The sequence below is a fragment of the Notamacropus eugenii genome, chromosome 5, assembly GCF_028372415.1.
Source record: "Notamacropus eugenii isolate mMacEug1 chromosome 5, mMacEug1.pri_v2, whole genome shotgun sequence".
In the NCBI taxonomy this organism is placed as follows: Eukaryota; Metazoa; Chordata; class Mammalia; order Diprotodontia; family Macropodidae; genus Notamacropus; species Notamacropus eugenii.
This window is the reverse complement of record NC_092876.1, coordinates 216150719-216165831: the sequence shown is the minus strand read 5'-3', so window position 1 is coordinate 216165831 and position 15113 is coordinate 216150719. Positions and strand designations below refer to the sequence as shown.

Genomic DNA, 15113 nt, shown 5'->3' with positions numbered 1-15113 from the left:
TGTCATCATTCAAGTCTAGGCCATCTCTACTGGAGAAAATCTATTACTGCAGTGGTCTGTAGTAATGGGCCAATTTGGCTCCCTGGCTCTAGACTCTCCTCATTGAAATCAATCTGTGTACTCAGGAGGATTAATCTTAAACAATGAAGCAGAAAGAGTTTGTCATAGATTGGGATACTTTTCTGCCCAGAAGAGAACTATCTCCTTTAGTACTTAGGAGGAATTAAATATATTCAGTTTTGCCATGGTATTTGAAAAATTCACATTTGTTCCAATGTGCATGATATATTAGGGAATAATTGGAGTGCAACATGAATTTCATTTTTTTTGCTTATGCTTAATTTCATCCCTGAGAAATGGGAAGAATGAAGAGAACTGTATCTAGATGAACTGAGTCCTGTACTAATATGCACAATGTATAAACCTCAAACATTTACCAGCTCGTTTACAGTTCACCTTGTGTGTTATTCTGCGAGATTGTGTTTTGTTTATTCATGCTCAACTTTTTCATCTTAAAAACTTAATGAATCCTAGAATTGTACCTTGATAAGACTATCTTCTTGCCCCACTGCCCAGACCCATGATGGTGGTGGTAGTGGTGGGGGACACAGAGTAGAAGCCCAAGGCTATGGATAATTCCACTATTTATTGTAATATGTATATATTTCATAACCATTGAACACACATAAAACTCTGAGACTATTTTTGTTAGGTTCTTATACATTTTGTTATGTGCCACTGATGAAGTTTTTGAGTTCTGCCTCTAACTTCATTTTCCCCATAAGCCTTGTGGGACTTGAAAACAAGAAGAAGGAAATTACTATCTATAATCTCTATCAATCATTCAACAAGTTCTTATTAAACACCTACTATGTGCCAGGCTCTATGTTATGTGCTGAAGATACAAATACAGGGATGAAAAAATTCCTTCTTTCCAGCAGTTTACAATTTATCAGGGGAAACTACATGTACACACAGTATCCAGAAAATACTAAATACAAGGTAATTTGGGGGTTGTTAGTAGGTATACTTGTAGGGTCAGAGAGTCAGGCACAGAAGATGGTGCTTGAGCTAAGTTTTAAAGGGAGATAGAATTCTAGGAAGCACAGAGGAAGGCAGGGGTGCTTTTTGGGCATGGTGGCACAGAATTATTATATGGAACAGTAGGCATCAATTCTAGCAAATAGGATAGTGTGGCTCAGCCACTGAGAGTGTAAAGGAGAATAACATATAATCCAAAAGGAACTTCCTATGTGGGGGAGTATTGAGGTTAGATCTGTGCTCTACAAATATCACTTTGGCAATTGTGTGGAAAATGGGTTGGAGAGGCAAAAGACTGGTGGACAGGTGAAGGGAAATTTGGAGGCTACTAGAATTGTTCAAGTGGGACTAAGGAAAGTCATGGTACATACAAATGAAGAAAGGGGTACAAGTGTGAGAGATTTTGTAAAGGATATTCAACATGGGAGTGGGGGTGAGGGAGATCAAAGTATAGGGTTTGATGCCAAGGTTTTGACCCTAAGTGACTAGAAAATGGTGGTACTTTCCGCAGAAATATGGAAAGTAGGAAGATGGATAGGATTTGAGGAGAAGATTACAATGTCTGTTTTGAATATGTTGGGTTTGAGATGCCTATGGGAAATACGCAATAATCAGTTGGTGATTCAGGATCAGAGCTCAGAAGAGAAACCAGAAGCTAGAAATCTTTGCAATCTGCCTTTAATTTACCTTTCCAGTTCTATTTTACATGACTCTCTTTTATGTACTCTATAATCCAGTCAAATGATCTGGACTTGAACTCATCCCCACTCTATGTAGCCACTCAAGCTAGTTCTGAAGCCTGGCATGGATTTCCTCTACATCTTTGCTTTTGAAATTCTTCTCTTTTTACAAGGTTAATCTCACATGCCCACTCCTCAAGTAAGCCTTCTCTGATCCCTCCAGCCTGAAAGTGATCTTTCATTCCTAAGATCACAGGGCTAGAGTTGGAAGGAACCTCAAAGTTGATCTGGTCCAAGCCTCTCATTTTGTAGATGAGGAACTTGAGGCCCATAAATGTTAGTAACTTGCCCCTGGCTACAGAGGCTATAAGTAGCACAGGCAAGATGTGAACAGACTTCATCTAACTCCTAATCCAGCATTTTTTCCACTACTCAATCTCTGAACAAGCATTTATTAAACACCTACTGTGGTCTAGGCATTGAACAAAACACGAGAGTTTTTTTTTCAAATGCACATTGGATTTCTCCTTTACCTCTATAATAATGATAATAATATCACTCAATAATAGTAATAATAATAGCACATGCATAGTGCCCTTTACATATATAATCTTACTTTACCACCACAACAACCCTGGGAGGTAGCTGCTTTTATTACTGTTAATTATGATTATTCTCATTATATACAGATAAGGAAACTGAGGCAGATAGAGGTGAAGTGAATTGTCCAGGATCACCAGCTACTAAGTATGTGAGGCAGGATTTCAAATGGAGGTATTTCTGATTCCAGGTTTAATGTCACCTAGCTGTCTCACATGCTTGCTACATGGGTGTAATATACCTATAATCATACTGCATATATTATCTGCATATTGCATTATATTTCCATAAATGGATCATGCTAGACATTGTGGTTAAAAAGATTCGTTTTCTTTTTAACAAAAACCACACTGTCTTGCTCTCTCCTTTACCAGAAATATATTGTAGCTTGTATTATTTTTCCGTATGGGCCCTGAAGACAGGTCTATGTTTGTTTGTGGTTTTTCTTAACAGTATGCATACTAACATAGTAGGCCCCTTTAAAGAAATACATATATATTATTTTTTTATTTTTGCAGGAGGGAAGAGGGCCTGGACCAGTAATTTTATCAGTGTGGGGGAACTCCCAGTGTAGAAATTTTCTCCACTGAGGGAGATCAGACTCACTTGTTACTTAGAACCTTAGAAAGTATCTTGGACCACAGAGAAATTAAGTGATATTAAGTGATTTGCTCACATTTATGCCTGTTTCAGAGGTAGGTCTGGAATCTAGGTCTTGATTCCAAAGTCAGTCCTCTTCCCCAACTGGTATCAAACTCAAATAGAAATGGATCCCTGCAAGCACATATTAACTTTGAAAACCACAAATTAATGTTATCTATGTTGTATTGTATTTTTATTTAATTTTTAAATATTTCCCACTTACATTTTAATCTGATTTGAGCCTCACTCTGAAGTTTTATGGCCATTTGCAGCCCATAGACTGGGTCTTTAAGACCTCTGCTCTACTCAGTAAATTGAGCTACCTCTCCGATGCTTATTAATAATTATCTAATTGAATTAAGTCCTTTGTGAATCAAGCTGATGGGTGTACCACATGGACATAATTTTAACTGGATTATTACATAGCTTTGGATAGAGAGCTGACCTCAGGATCAGTAGGAACTGGGCTCAAGTCCTATCTTTGACACCGTACTGACTGTGGAATCTTGAGCAAGTTATACAATCTCTCAGTATCTCCAGCCAACTCTCTCTCTCTCTCTCTCTCTCTCTCTCTTTCTCTCTCTCTCTCTCTCTCTCTTTCTCTCTTTCTCTCTTTCTCTCTCTCTCATTCCTTTTCTATATACCTTTGATTTTTTTATTTTTACTTTATGGAATAAAACAAGCATTTCTATAACGTAATACAATATAAAAGATGATTGTGTGATATTGAAAATCTAAGATGTACAACTTGCTATTCTTTTTAAATATATAATAAAGTTATCATGTAAACTTCTTTTTTTCTATTCTCTCCCCATCCTAGAGATGGCTGTTATTAGACACTAATAGGTATATGTGTGTGTATATATGTGTGTGTGTATGCATACATATATGTGTATGTGCATGGGTGTGCATGCATGTGTGTATATTTATTCTATACGTACTTCTATTTATCATTTCTTTCTCTGGGAAATGGCTAAACAAATTGTGGTATATGTTTGTGATGGAATACTACTGTAATATAAGAAGTGATGAGCTCAATGATCTTAGAAAAAACATGGAAAGATCTGCATGAAATAGTGAAGAGAAAAACGAGCAGGACCAGGAGATTATTGTATAGAGTAAAAGCAATATTATTTTAAGAACAACTTTGAGCAAATTAATCATTTTCACTTTTATAAATACCCAAATTAATTATAAAGGACATACGAAGAAAGATGCTATCTGCATCCAGGCAATTCTCCATGGCTCCAAGTTGCCAAGAGGATGCCGAGCTACATTGACAGAGGGAGTTTCTCACTGGGACTTTCTTACACTTATTAAATCATACGTTCTTCTCCCCCCCAACCCCCACAAAAAAAAGAAAAAAGAAAGAAAAGAAGCTATTATAGATGCCAAAAGCAATGAAGGTAACTACAGAGTAGATGTCACAGAATAATTATTACTTTCAGCAATTCATTCTGAAGAAAAATAAAATTCACAAATATTCTATATCAGTGGTTCTTAATCTTTTTTCAAATGTTTGTCATTTACACTCTGGTGAAGCCTATGCACTCCTCAGAATCATGTTTTCAAATGTACAAAATAAAAGACATGGGATTACAAAGGAAACTAGTTATATTCAAAGGTAGTTATCAATGTTTTTTACAAAAGTTCACCTACCTGAGATAAACAATTCCTGTTCTTTATTATGAGTCAAAATGGGGTTTCCATTTGAGGAAAAAACAGAAGCAATGCAATTAATCCAATGAAGTTGTATAGCAGAAAGGACATTGGATTTAGAATCAGAGAAACTGGGTTCAAATATCAGTTGTGCTATTTCTCTTTGGCCCTAGAAAAGCATTTCATTTAGGGGGGTGGTGGAGGAGGAGGTGCAGGGTTTAGTTTTCTTATCTATCAAATGAAGTGGTTGGAATAGAAGATGATCTCAAATATCCTTCTTTCTTTAAATTCCATGATTCTATTATCTAGAACTTCAAATATTTGTTGTAAGATTAATCTGACATGTACCACAAAGAAAACCCATTACCAGTGAAGGGAGGAGCCCATGAAATACAGCTACAGAAACAGATCTCATAAAGTATGGTGAAGCATACACACACACACACACACACACACACACACACACACACAATTGTAAAATGCTTAGCACAGTACCTGGAACATAGTGAGCACTATAGAAATGTTGTTGTTCAGCCATTCAGTCACATCTGACTCTTTGTGACCCCATGGACCCTACTATCCATAGGGTTTTCTTGGCAAGGATTCAGAAGTAGTTTGCCATTTTCTGCTGCAGCGGATTAAGGTAAACAGAGGTTAAGTGACTTGCCCAGGATGGCACAGCTAGGAAGTGTGATTTGAAGATCAAAATTTGAAGGTCATATTTGAATTACGGTTTTCCTGGCTTCTAGACCAAGTACTCTATCCATTGAGCCATTTAGCTACCACTATAGAACGGTTAGTTATTATTATTATATATAATGATTATAGAGAGTTAAGAGTCACCACATTTAAGAAACAGACATATAGAAATATGCAACCACTCCTTCTGAGCTTATAAAATATATTTACAAAATAATAATATAGTATTATATATAATATATCAATGTAAATAAAATAAATGCATAAATAAAATGTTTCGTTCAATCTGCCTTCTTTACTTTCTGATTCATGCTGTGCTCATCCCCATTTCTGTACCTTTGATCATTTATTTACTACCACTTGAAATACCTTACCCACTCTACTGTCTCCCCAAATCCAAACCATTTCATAAAGCCTCTATATCTAGTCTCATGTCCTTGAACAAGCCTACAAACCTTTCCTGACTGTTATCCTTTCCAAACCAGTTCTAGCACTTGCTACCTATATCATGAGTGCATATACGGGGAAACAAGGGCTTTGCCTGCAGAACCCTCCACATTCTGCCTTGCTACTCCACTGAATTGTTCAAGCATAAGAAAATGTAGTATTCTGTGTTATTCTCGAATTGTTTTATCCGAGTAAGTCTTTTCCTAAATATGTTAGAATTTTCTTCAGGCAATGACTGTTACTTTTCTTTCAGCTAGTTGACACTCTCAGTGGCAAATTAATTTTGTCAAAGCTCTATAGAAGAGATCAAAGCCTTCTAGTCCCAATGAAATAATTGCTAATCTAATTTCAATACCTTGACAAGTTGATTGAGGACATAAGTGATGTGCTCTTAGGGAGAAGGATTAGACCTGTGATTTATTTATTCCCAGGTGAGGAAACTTTCTCTACCAACATAAGTGGGCATCTTCTTTGCAACTTACATTCTTTAGGGAGTTGCCTAGAGCACCAAGAGGTTAAGTGCTTTTGCCAGGATCACATAGGCTTTGTGTGTCCTTTGCTTTATTATTTATTTTTCTATTTCTTTATTATATAGAGACTTGAATCTAGACTTCAAGACTATCTCTGTAGACACTGTCATGCTGATTCTTGACTTGTTAAATTAATTTAAAGAATGATTCGCTCCTTCCATATGTAGAGAGATGCCAGCAATTGAAAATGCTTCAGTGATCTTGGCATGAAGCAACTGTGGAATATTTCCTCCTTTCTTTCACTCTTGAAGACTTTTTTCTCATTCCTATGAGAGGAAAGGAAAATCAGATGGGTAGGATGCTGGACGGCTGTCTGACCTCCCAGTATGCTTATATTTAACCAAAGCCTCTTATGTGAAGGAGGGTACTTCACCACACATTCTGACTCACCCTCCTAAACAATCATCTTTACTTTCTCTTAAATTTAGAGGCACTATCCACTGGAAAGAAGAAGTTTTGACTGTGTGTTCACAGTAGTACTTTTTGCCTTCTCTGGAATATGTTTTACTATCTAGCAGAAGTCTCTGATACTTGCTTAACACCATGTGTAAGATGACCTAAAAGAATGCCTTTTCATATTTGAAAATGTGTCTCTAGGCAATAGTTAACTTCACACCCAAATTAAGTTTGTTTTGTGCTGTTTTAATTAAAGTGAGTAGTCTTAAACTTTGAAAGTCAGTTGACCTAAAGTATGGATTTTGTGTTATTAACCCAGGGCTGAAATCAGAGGATAGGATCATAGACCTAGTTCTGGAAGGGACCTCAGAAGTCATTTAATCTAAACCTTTCATTTCAGTTGAGGTAACTGAGGGTTAGTGGAGTGCAGGGATCTCTAAAATTCCTTCCTGCTATGAAGTCTATGATCTCTTGTATCGATGGCCATTTAAGCTCAGACCCATATGAATGCAGGTCATCACTGATTCACAACTCAATTTATGAATGACTCATACATATGGACAGGTGAACATTCAGATCCTGTGGAAATCACTCTATTGTTTCCCAAATCAGGACAGGTAGGGGAATCACTGAGAGACCCAATAATCTAGAGGTACAGATGAAGAGGCTTAAAATTATTACCGGATCCTAGCTGTATACTCTGTTCCCTATAAGTGGTTCAGAACCTCTGCCCCTCCTGAATTGTTGCCATCACTTGGATGGGGAGTAGTTCTTCTTGGAATTCATATACCCACAGAAACAATGTTATAGAGCATAGTTAGATGAATTTGATACTATTATTGTTACTCAAGGTATACTGCAGGTTAAGGAGGTTTTCATGAGTTGACCTCTGAACCAAATAACCATAGATTAATTTATTTTTATAAGAAATATGTTCTGTGCTTCTAAGAACTCATTTGCAAAGGTAATTTGCAACCTACCTATAAGTGAGATACTATCTGTTTTATCTGGTAAAGTTCACAGAATTATTTTTCTTATCCTATGCAAACATCACTTTGGTCATCTGCAATAAGTGAAACTTTAAAAATATTCATTTATTTTGCTCTCATGCTGAAGTAAATGCTGAATTAGATAGGGGGATATTATACTTTAGATGAAAATGACTCAATATGTCCTGTGATTTCAATGCCCCAAAACAAAGGATAGGTTATGGCTTGAAAAGAATATCTGATTCTTGAATAAAGTTTGGTAGTTATGAGAACAACAATGAGATAATATTTGTAAAGAGCTTTACTAACTTTAAAGTACTAAATAAGTGTTGGCTATTATTGTTATTAATTATTACTGAATACTTTTAGGATACTTATAGGAGAAGGTACTGAAGATGCTGAATGTGGTCAGCACCAAATTATAACACACGCACACAAAGATCAAAGTAACTATATCTGGACAGTTAGAAAGTAATTTTTGGAATTAGTTATCTTTGTATAACATTCAAATCATTGATTAGTTATATAAAAGATAAAATCCATACTAAATTACAAGGAAGAAAAAATGAGGTATAGTGTGAGGTTAAAATAGCTCTAACTTAAAACATTTATTTTAACATAGTATTGGTGATAGAAAAATAGTTAATGGATAAAAGAACAAATGCTGGCATAGATCAACACAATTTTCTAAGGAAGTTTAACTGATGCAAATCAATCACTAAATAACCTTAGAAATTGCATTAGTAAGAGGTGACACCATTTGATCTCCTTGCAATGGGCATACAGATGGTAACCAAAGACAGCACCAGTTTAGAGTACAAGTTAATTTGTAAAAGCTTATGGAATAGTGCAATGGAAGCTAACAGTCATCTCATAAAAAGCCAGATGCAGTAGAGGAAAAATAAGTTTACAGAAAGTTTGGTATGAGATTATCCTAAGAGTATTAAATGAAGACAAAAATGAAATCTGTGGAGATTTCTATTAAGAAAACAACTTCTTTCTCTATCAAAGATAGTGGAGCCAGCACATTTTGATTTATAGATCCCTAATATTACCATGAGGAGGTAAAAATGGAGCTAGATAAAGTAATCAGTTCAGATGTACAAGAAGAGCTGCACACAAAAGATGCCTGTGCTGCAATTTTTGAATGTGTTGAGGGATTGAAGTTCAAAAAATAAGAAAATAGGAGAATACTAAGTATCTAGTGTATATGATTCCTACCAAATAAAGGGAAGAAAATATCAGTAAACTGTTGATTAATTTGTTTACTTTCCTATCTCTACAAAATCTTCATTGTAATAATATACACATTTCTTGAGGGCATCTTTAACGAAGATATGAGAAGGGAACAGCCAGGTTTTAGAAAACGATATTTCATGATAGGCCACGTAGTTGCAGTCATAGGATTGGATGAAAGGTGCAGAAAATAGCACAGAATACTGTACTTAAGTTTGTTGACTATGAAAAAGCATTAGATCCAGTAGAAAAAAATACCTTAAATTCCAAGAGATTAAAAATAAAGAGCACAGAAATATTTGTAGCAATTCTTTTTGTTGTGACAAAGAACTTGAAACTAAAGATGGGGTATTTATTCATTAAGGAATGACTGAACAAAGTGTGGCACATGAATGTAGTGGAATACCATTATGTCACAAAAAGTCATATAAAAGGGATAATTTCAGAGAAACCTAGAAAGACTATGAACTGATGTAGAGTGAAATCTGCAGAACCAGGAGAACAATTTATACAATACCAACTATAATCTAAACACGAGTATCTTTGAAAGACTTAAAAACTCTAATCAAAGCAATGATCAACCACAATTAGGATAATGAAACATGATACACATTTCCTGACAGAGATGTGATGGACCCAAGATTCAGACACATACTTTTTGACCTGGCCATTAAGAGAATTTTGCTTTTTGCTTAACTATGCATATACAAGTTTTACAAGGATTTTCTTTTTCTTCTCCCCAGTGGAGGGGAAAATGAGAAAACGAGACAATAAATGCTCATTAATTCAAATAGAACAATATAATGAAATACAGTTTTAAAAAATGTTGCCTTAAAGACACCTCTATGAAGATGTCCCCCAACTTTACATTAAAACCATACATACAAAATACCTTGACAGATGAAATAGCATAGATATCTTTTTTGTATGACCACCTGATTATTAATATAAATGAGGATGAAACCTGGAGATCTGCTCATCAAAGGTATTTTTCACTATCACTGAGATCATCTGAAACACAGTCCAAATGAAAGAGGGACTCCATATAGACAGTGTGGTCCTTCAGATGCTCTAATCGTATCAAGCCCTGAAACCTTGCTGACCCTCTTAAATTATATTCATGCTCACTTGAAAAAATTTGACTTAACTGATCGCATGGGAAAACAGAATCTCATAAAAAATAGTAAAATTCAAAAGGAAGAAATTGGGTTGAATTGTGTTTGGGGAAATCACATAACATGTTCAAAGATCCTGAGATGTCTTCTGCTACAAACGCCCAATTCTTTAACACCAATAATCTCTAGATGACTCTCCTAGTCACATAGGAAAAACCAAGTGGATGAAGAATGTTTACTGTTTACATTGATAGAATATGTAATTGTATTGATGGTCCACAGAACTGGTTCATAAGAATATAATCTTGCACAGACAAGTGGATGAACAATGACCTGAGCCCACAATTTAACTGGAAGAAGATTGGACTGGATTGAATCCAGGAAATTATACAACTCTTTTAATGACTTAAAACTTTTGCCTGAAACAAAAATCTGTTGTTTTTGTTGTTGTTGTTGTTGTTGTTGTTGTTGTTGTTTGTTTGTTTGCACCAATGTCCTTTTGGTGAGGGTATATGGCTGTAAATTACCAGATACCATGATCTCTAAATAATCAATTTTGCAGATTATGCAAAAGGTAATGATGATGTAAGTAGACTGTAGTATATTATAAACAGAGAATTGTACATAGCAAGCAGAATAAAGGACGTCATTGAAGGAATATCTGATCAGGTGTAGCAAGAGCAATGGATAATAGACTGAAAGCCCACTTGGTCCACTAGTAGCTATTCAATGTCGAGACCTAAAGGAAGACTCTTAGCAAAAGGATTCCCTATGGAGAATTTAAAGGCAGAGGTTAATATGAAATACAAAAGTGGAGGTACAGAACTGTAATTTGTATTTTTGGATGGATTAGACACATTGATGATTCATTAAGTACCTTTGCTATTCTGTTGTATTAAAATGTCTTTCTTTAGCCTATAAGTTACTTGAGGATCGTGTCTACTCATTGAGCAATGATTTGATTAATGAATCTCGATATGATCTGGGTTGTCCAGATCAGTGATTTAAAATTCAAATAGAAATAGAGGCCATTAAACTATATAAAAGTATCCCTGAGAACTGTAATATTATCTGTATTATATTTATTATTTTTAATATTTCACAATCACATTTTAATCTAGCTCAGGCTGTACTTGGGAGAATTCCAGGTAACATGAAGCCTACACGTGCTTGTTTGTGACACCATCATCTAGGGTCTAGATGATGGACCAATTATCTGCATCATGAAGATGACCAGAAGTGGACTTATTATTTTTTTAATGTTCTGTCTGCTTCTCAGCTCATTTAATTGCCTGAATAGGCAGCTATTTATTTGACATTATATTTAATGTCTCCTACAATGCCAAGCATTCTATAGATGCTCACTAAATATTTTTGGACCATGACATTTTCTGGACATTGTTTCTTCTGAATAAATATAATTTTGAAATTCTCCTTTTTTGCCTCCCTCTCCTCAACTCTATTTCAAAAAAGAATGCCATGGAAAAATTAAGTTTTTAGAAAGAAAAACATATGATTTGATTTCTAGGGTATGGTAACACTTCTTACCGAAAAGTGAATTTATATCATGCCTAAAGGTTAACAAAGTTGTTCAATCAGAATTTGAACACAGGTCTTTTTTGACTCTATCTGCAGCATTCTTTCCATGACCCTGTACTTCCATTCTGTCCTCCCATAAACCTTTTACCAGTCCATCAATTCCTGAAATACCAGAATTAGATACTCATTCTTTTTTCTTCTGCATATATCCTTGAAGTGGTAAGTTTTTAAAAAAAGAATAGATAAAAAATTTAAGCCTTATAATTTTTCTTATACCTTAGTGTGAACTGAATTTATTAGATCTCTCTTTTTTTTTTTTGATAGGGGAGGAGACAGAGCATAAGTTTATTTATCCCCTGAGGTACAGAAAGGTTAAGCAATTGGTGAAGAAAAAAATTAGGTGTGCCTATTTCATAATTTTGCCTGGAGTCATCCCTACTGATGTAGAAGATGTCAAGCTTTGACAGTCTACACTGGATAAAAGTATTTTGGTTCTCTAAGCTACCACAGTGGCATCCTCTCACCAAGGGGAAATATGTTTGCATAAAATCCCACAATCTAGAATGAAGAGAAAGGGAATTGATCTTACCCAGTAGGCCTTGTATCATCAATGGCTCTGTCTAATGGGATCAAATCACTAAGGTAGACATTGAAGTTTCCTTCTTTCCATCTTCTTTTTACCTCTTTCTCCTTTCCAGGGGGAACTACTACAGGGTTTCCAAACTGGCCTGGTGCTTTGGGATTCCTTGGAGAAAGTGTCACATCAATGTTCAATACTGGATGCATTCCAAGATCTTCAGGTAAATGTACTTCCCCCCCAATTTGATTCTGTATCATGGACTGGTTCTTAATAGCTATATTGACTCTTGTGAATTCTGAACCTCCAGTAAGGGTTTGGTTGGTTGAAGACACTCCTACTTTCTCTGAAGTGCCTAAAAGGAAAGATGTCTCACTTCTGTTCTTTAAAATGTGCTTTCCTTGACTTTCATCCAGTGTCTTAGAAAAAACTATAGGATTGTCTTTGGAACTGCGGACTTCTTTAGGTTTTTGCATTTTCATCTCCTCCTCTTTGGTTATAATCACAATGTGGCTTTCAGAGAAATTGAATTTCTTCCCGAGATCCACTTTATCCTTATCATTCTTTGGCAGGCCTTCTTCTCTTGTTTCATTTACAGATTGGGTTTTTAAGTGATCTCTGTTGGCAGTAAACTTGGGCAGGGAAGGATTCCTGTCTAATTGCACCTCATTCCCATTTATTTCCTTGGCCCCATTCTCACTTTTGTTTAATACTATGGTTTCCCCAGATTTTGGCACTGTCAGGTCAATGGGGGATTTCCTACCTGTTTGCCCTCCAGGTGTCTCTGGTTTGGAGTCATCTGGTTTAGGGGCAGTAGTCCTGTTGGAGTCCAATTTATTCATCCCTTCAGACGTGGCTGACGTGATTGCTTTCTTCAGTGGCACCCCTTGATTGACGAGAGAAGGGACGCCGTCTGTGAATTTCACCAAGGAAATTTCTTTTGTTCCTAGGAGTGGAATTTCCTGGGACCTGCTGGAAGCCTTTTGTTTTCTTGCCATCAGGACCGAAGAGTTACTAACTTTGGAAGAGTCTTCCCTGCCCGGCTTCAGCGGGGGAAGGGAAGGCGGAGGGGAGCTCTTCGGGTCTACTGGTCCCCACACAGAGACCGGGTTTCCCTTTCCAGGGATTTGCTGCACGGTCCATTTCTGCTGCAGTTTTTCTGCATGGTCCTCAGCCTTCAACAAAGTGTTCTCTGTCTTCCTTAAGTTTTCTCTGCCCCATTTCCCCCTTTCGGGTACTTTCATGGGACGCTTGGTTTCCCGTCTGCTGCTGGGCGGCACCTTCTCTCGATCTCGCAAAACTTTGAATTGTTCTCGTCCCCTCCGGATGAGGTCTTCCTTGAGGACCCTCGTGTTAATCTCACTGAATGAGAGGCGGAGAGCTGCCATGTCAAACAGCAGCCAAATGACAGAAGCAACGAATACAAAAACCAGAGCTCTCCTGCTGCCTCGGAAAAACTTCCAGATCTTGTTCATCGTCTCAGGGTTTGCCCTGAGGCTTTCGCTCCTGGACTGGGCTGCTTACCTGGAGCAGAGCAGCGTCCGCGGCAGCAGCAGTAGCAGCCAAACAGCAGCAAAAAAAAAAAAAAAAAAAAAAAAAAAAAAAAAGAAAGAAAAGAAAAGAAAAAAAAAATCAACTCCCCCCCCACCCCACCCCCTCTCCCTGAAAACTCAGCAGGAACAGCAGTCCGGGTGGTGGTGGGGGGTGGGGGGAAGCTCAGCTCCTGCTGCTGCTTGTCAGTCTCTGCCTGCGTGGCATTTCGCAGCAGACCATCTATGCGTCCTCAGCCTGCCCTGGTTAAACCCCTGGTAAACATTGGCATTAGGCACCAGCAGAGCAGTAAATTCCAGCCCCACGTTAGCTTCCGGTATCGCTTGTCTGGTTGAACTGGTGTCCACGTTCTGACAAGCCCTGGGGAAGGTTGGGGCTCAGCTGTTTTCTTCTCCCCTCCCAGTTCTCATTCTTCGAATTGTAACTCAACACCACTTCACATAAGGAAACCATTTCAATCCATTAACCAGAAAACTTTATGCCACTCTCACCTTAAGACTTGGGTGATCTTTCTTTCTTCCTTTCTTTTCTTTCTTTTTCTTTCTTTCCTTCCTTCCTTCTTTCTCTCTCTCTCTTCTCGTTTTCTGTCTTTCTCTTTTCTCCTTCCTTCCTTCCTTCCTTCCTTCCTTCCTTCCTTCCTTCCTTCCTTCCTTCCTTCCTTCATTCCTTCCTTCCTTCCTTCGTTTCCCTGTCTCCCTCAAGTAAAAAAGAACATGATCTAACTCTACTCTAACATGTGCTTGTAAACCTCCCTAGAACTGTCCTACTCCTTAACCTTCTTTTTTCCAGGGTACAATGACTGATATAACAGCAATCATTTACTGTCTGTAGGGTTTCCAGTTCCTGAAATATTAGCATGAAAAAGGAATGCATCACATTTCAATTGTAAAAGCTAATCACCATTCTGAAGAACATTTCTGTGGAGGACAGAATAATACTTTATCTGTTAGCTAATGGTTGTTTGGTTTTTGTTTTTTTTTTAAGCAAACATTTATGGAGTAACTGTTCTTTCTGGAAGAACAAAAATTGAGACAAACCATGGACTACAGGATGCTTTTCTTCAAATGAAGCAAAACATCCTATACTGTAACTATTGAACCTTTTCTTTGCTCCTGAACATCAAATGGCACTGGTCATTAGGCTTAACCCTGAGAGATGATAAGCATAGCCTATGGTAAAGCTAATAAAAAAAAAAAAATACTCTCCAAATCTTTACCCCCATACATACTTTGCCCCAGACAACAACTGATTTACCTTTACTATTATGCAGTGATGATGTAGTCTCTGGAACAACTGAATGGCTCTCCACAATGTATCTAGACACCAGACATTCTGAGAAAAACAAGAGAATTTTTGAAGGGAATCTATCTACTTTCTTTAAATAATGGAGGAATAAAATGATATAAAGATGA

General features: G+C 36.9%; 1 protein-coding gene across 1 annotated transcript in view; it reads right to left on the bottom strand.

Moving 5' to 3' along the window:
- Positions 1–13893, bottom strand: part of GALNT5 (polypeptide N-acetylgalactosaminyltransferase 5) — a 71216-nt gene extending 57323 nt beyond the window's left edge. Inside the window, exon 1 of the mRNA XM_072612021.1 lies at positions 12163–13893. Within this exon, the coding sequence (XP_072468122.1) occupies positions 12163–13625 (1463 nt within the window). The 5' untranslated portion in view covers positions 13626–13893. The remainder of the gene's footprint in view (positions 1–12162) is intronic.
- Between the last annotated feature and the right edge of the window lie 1220 nt (positions 13894–15113).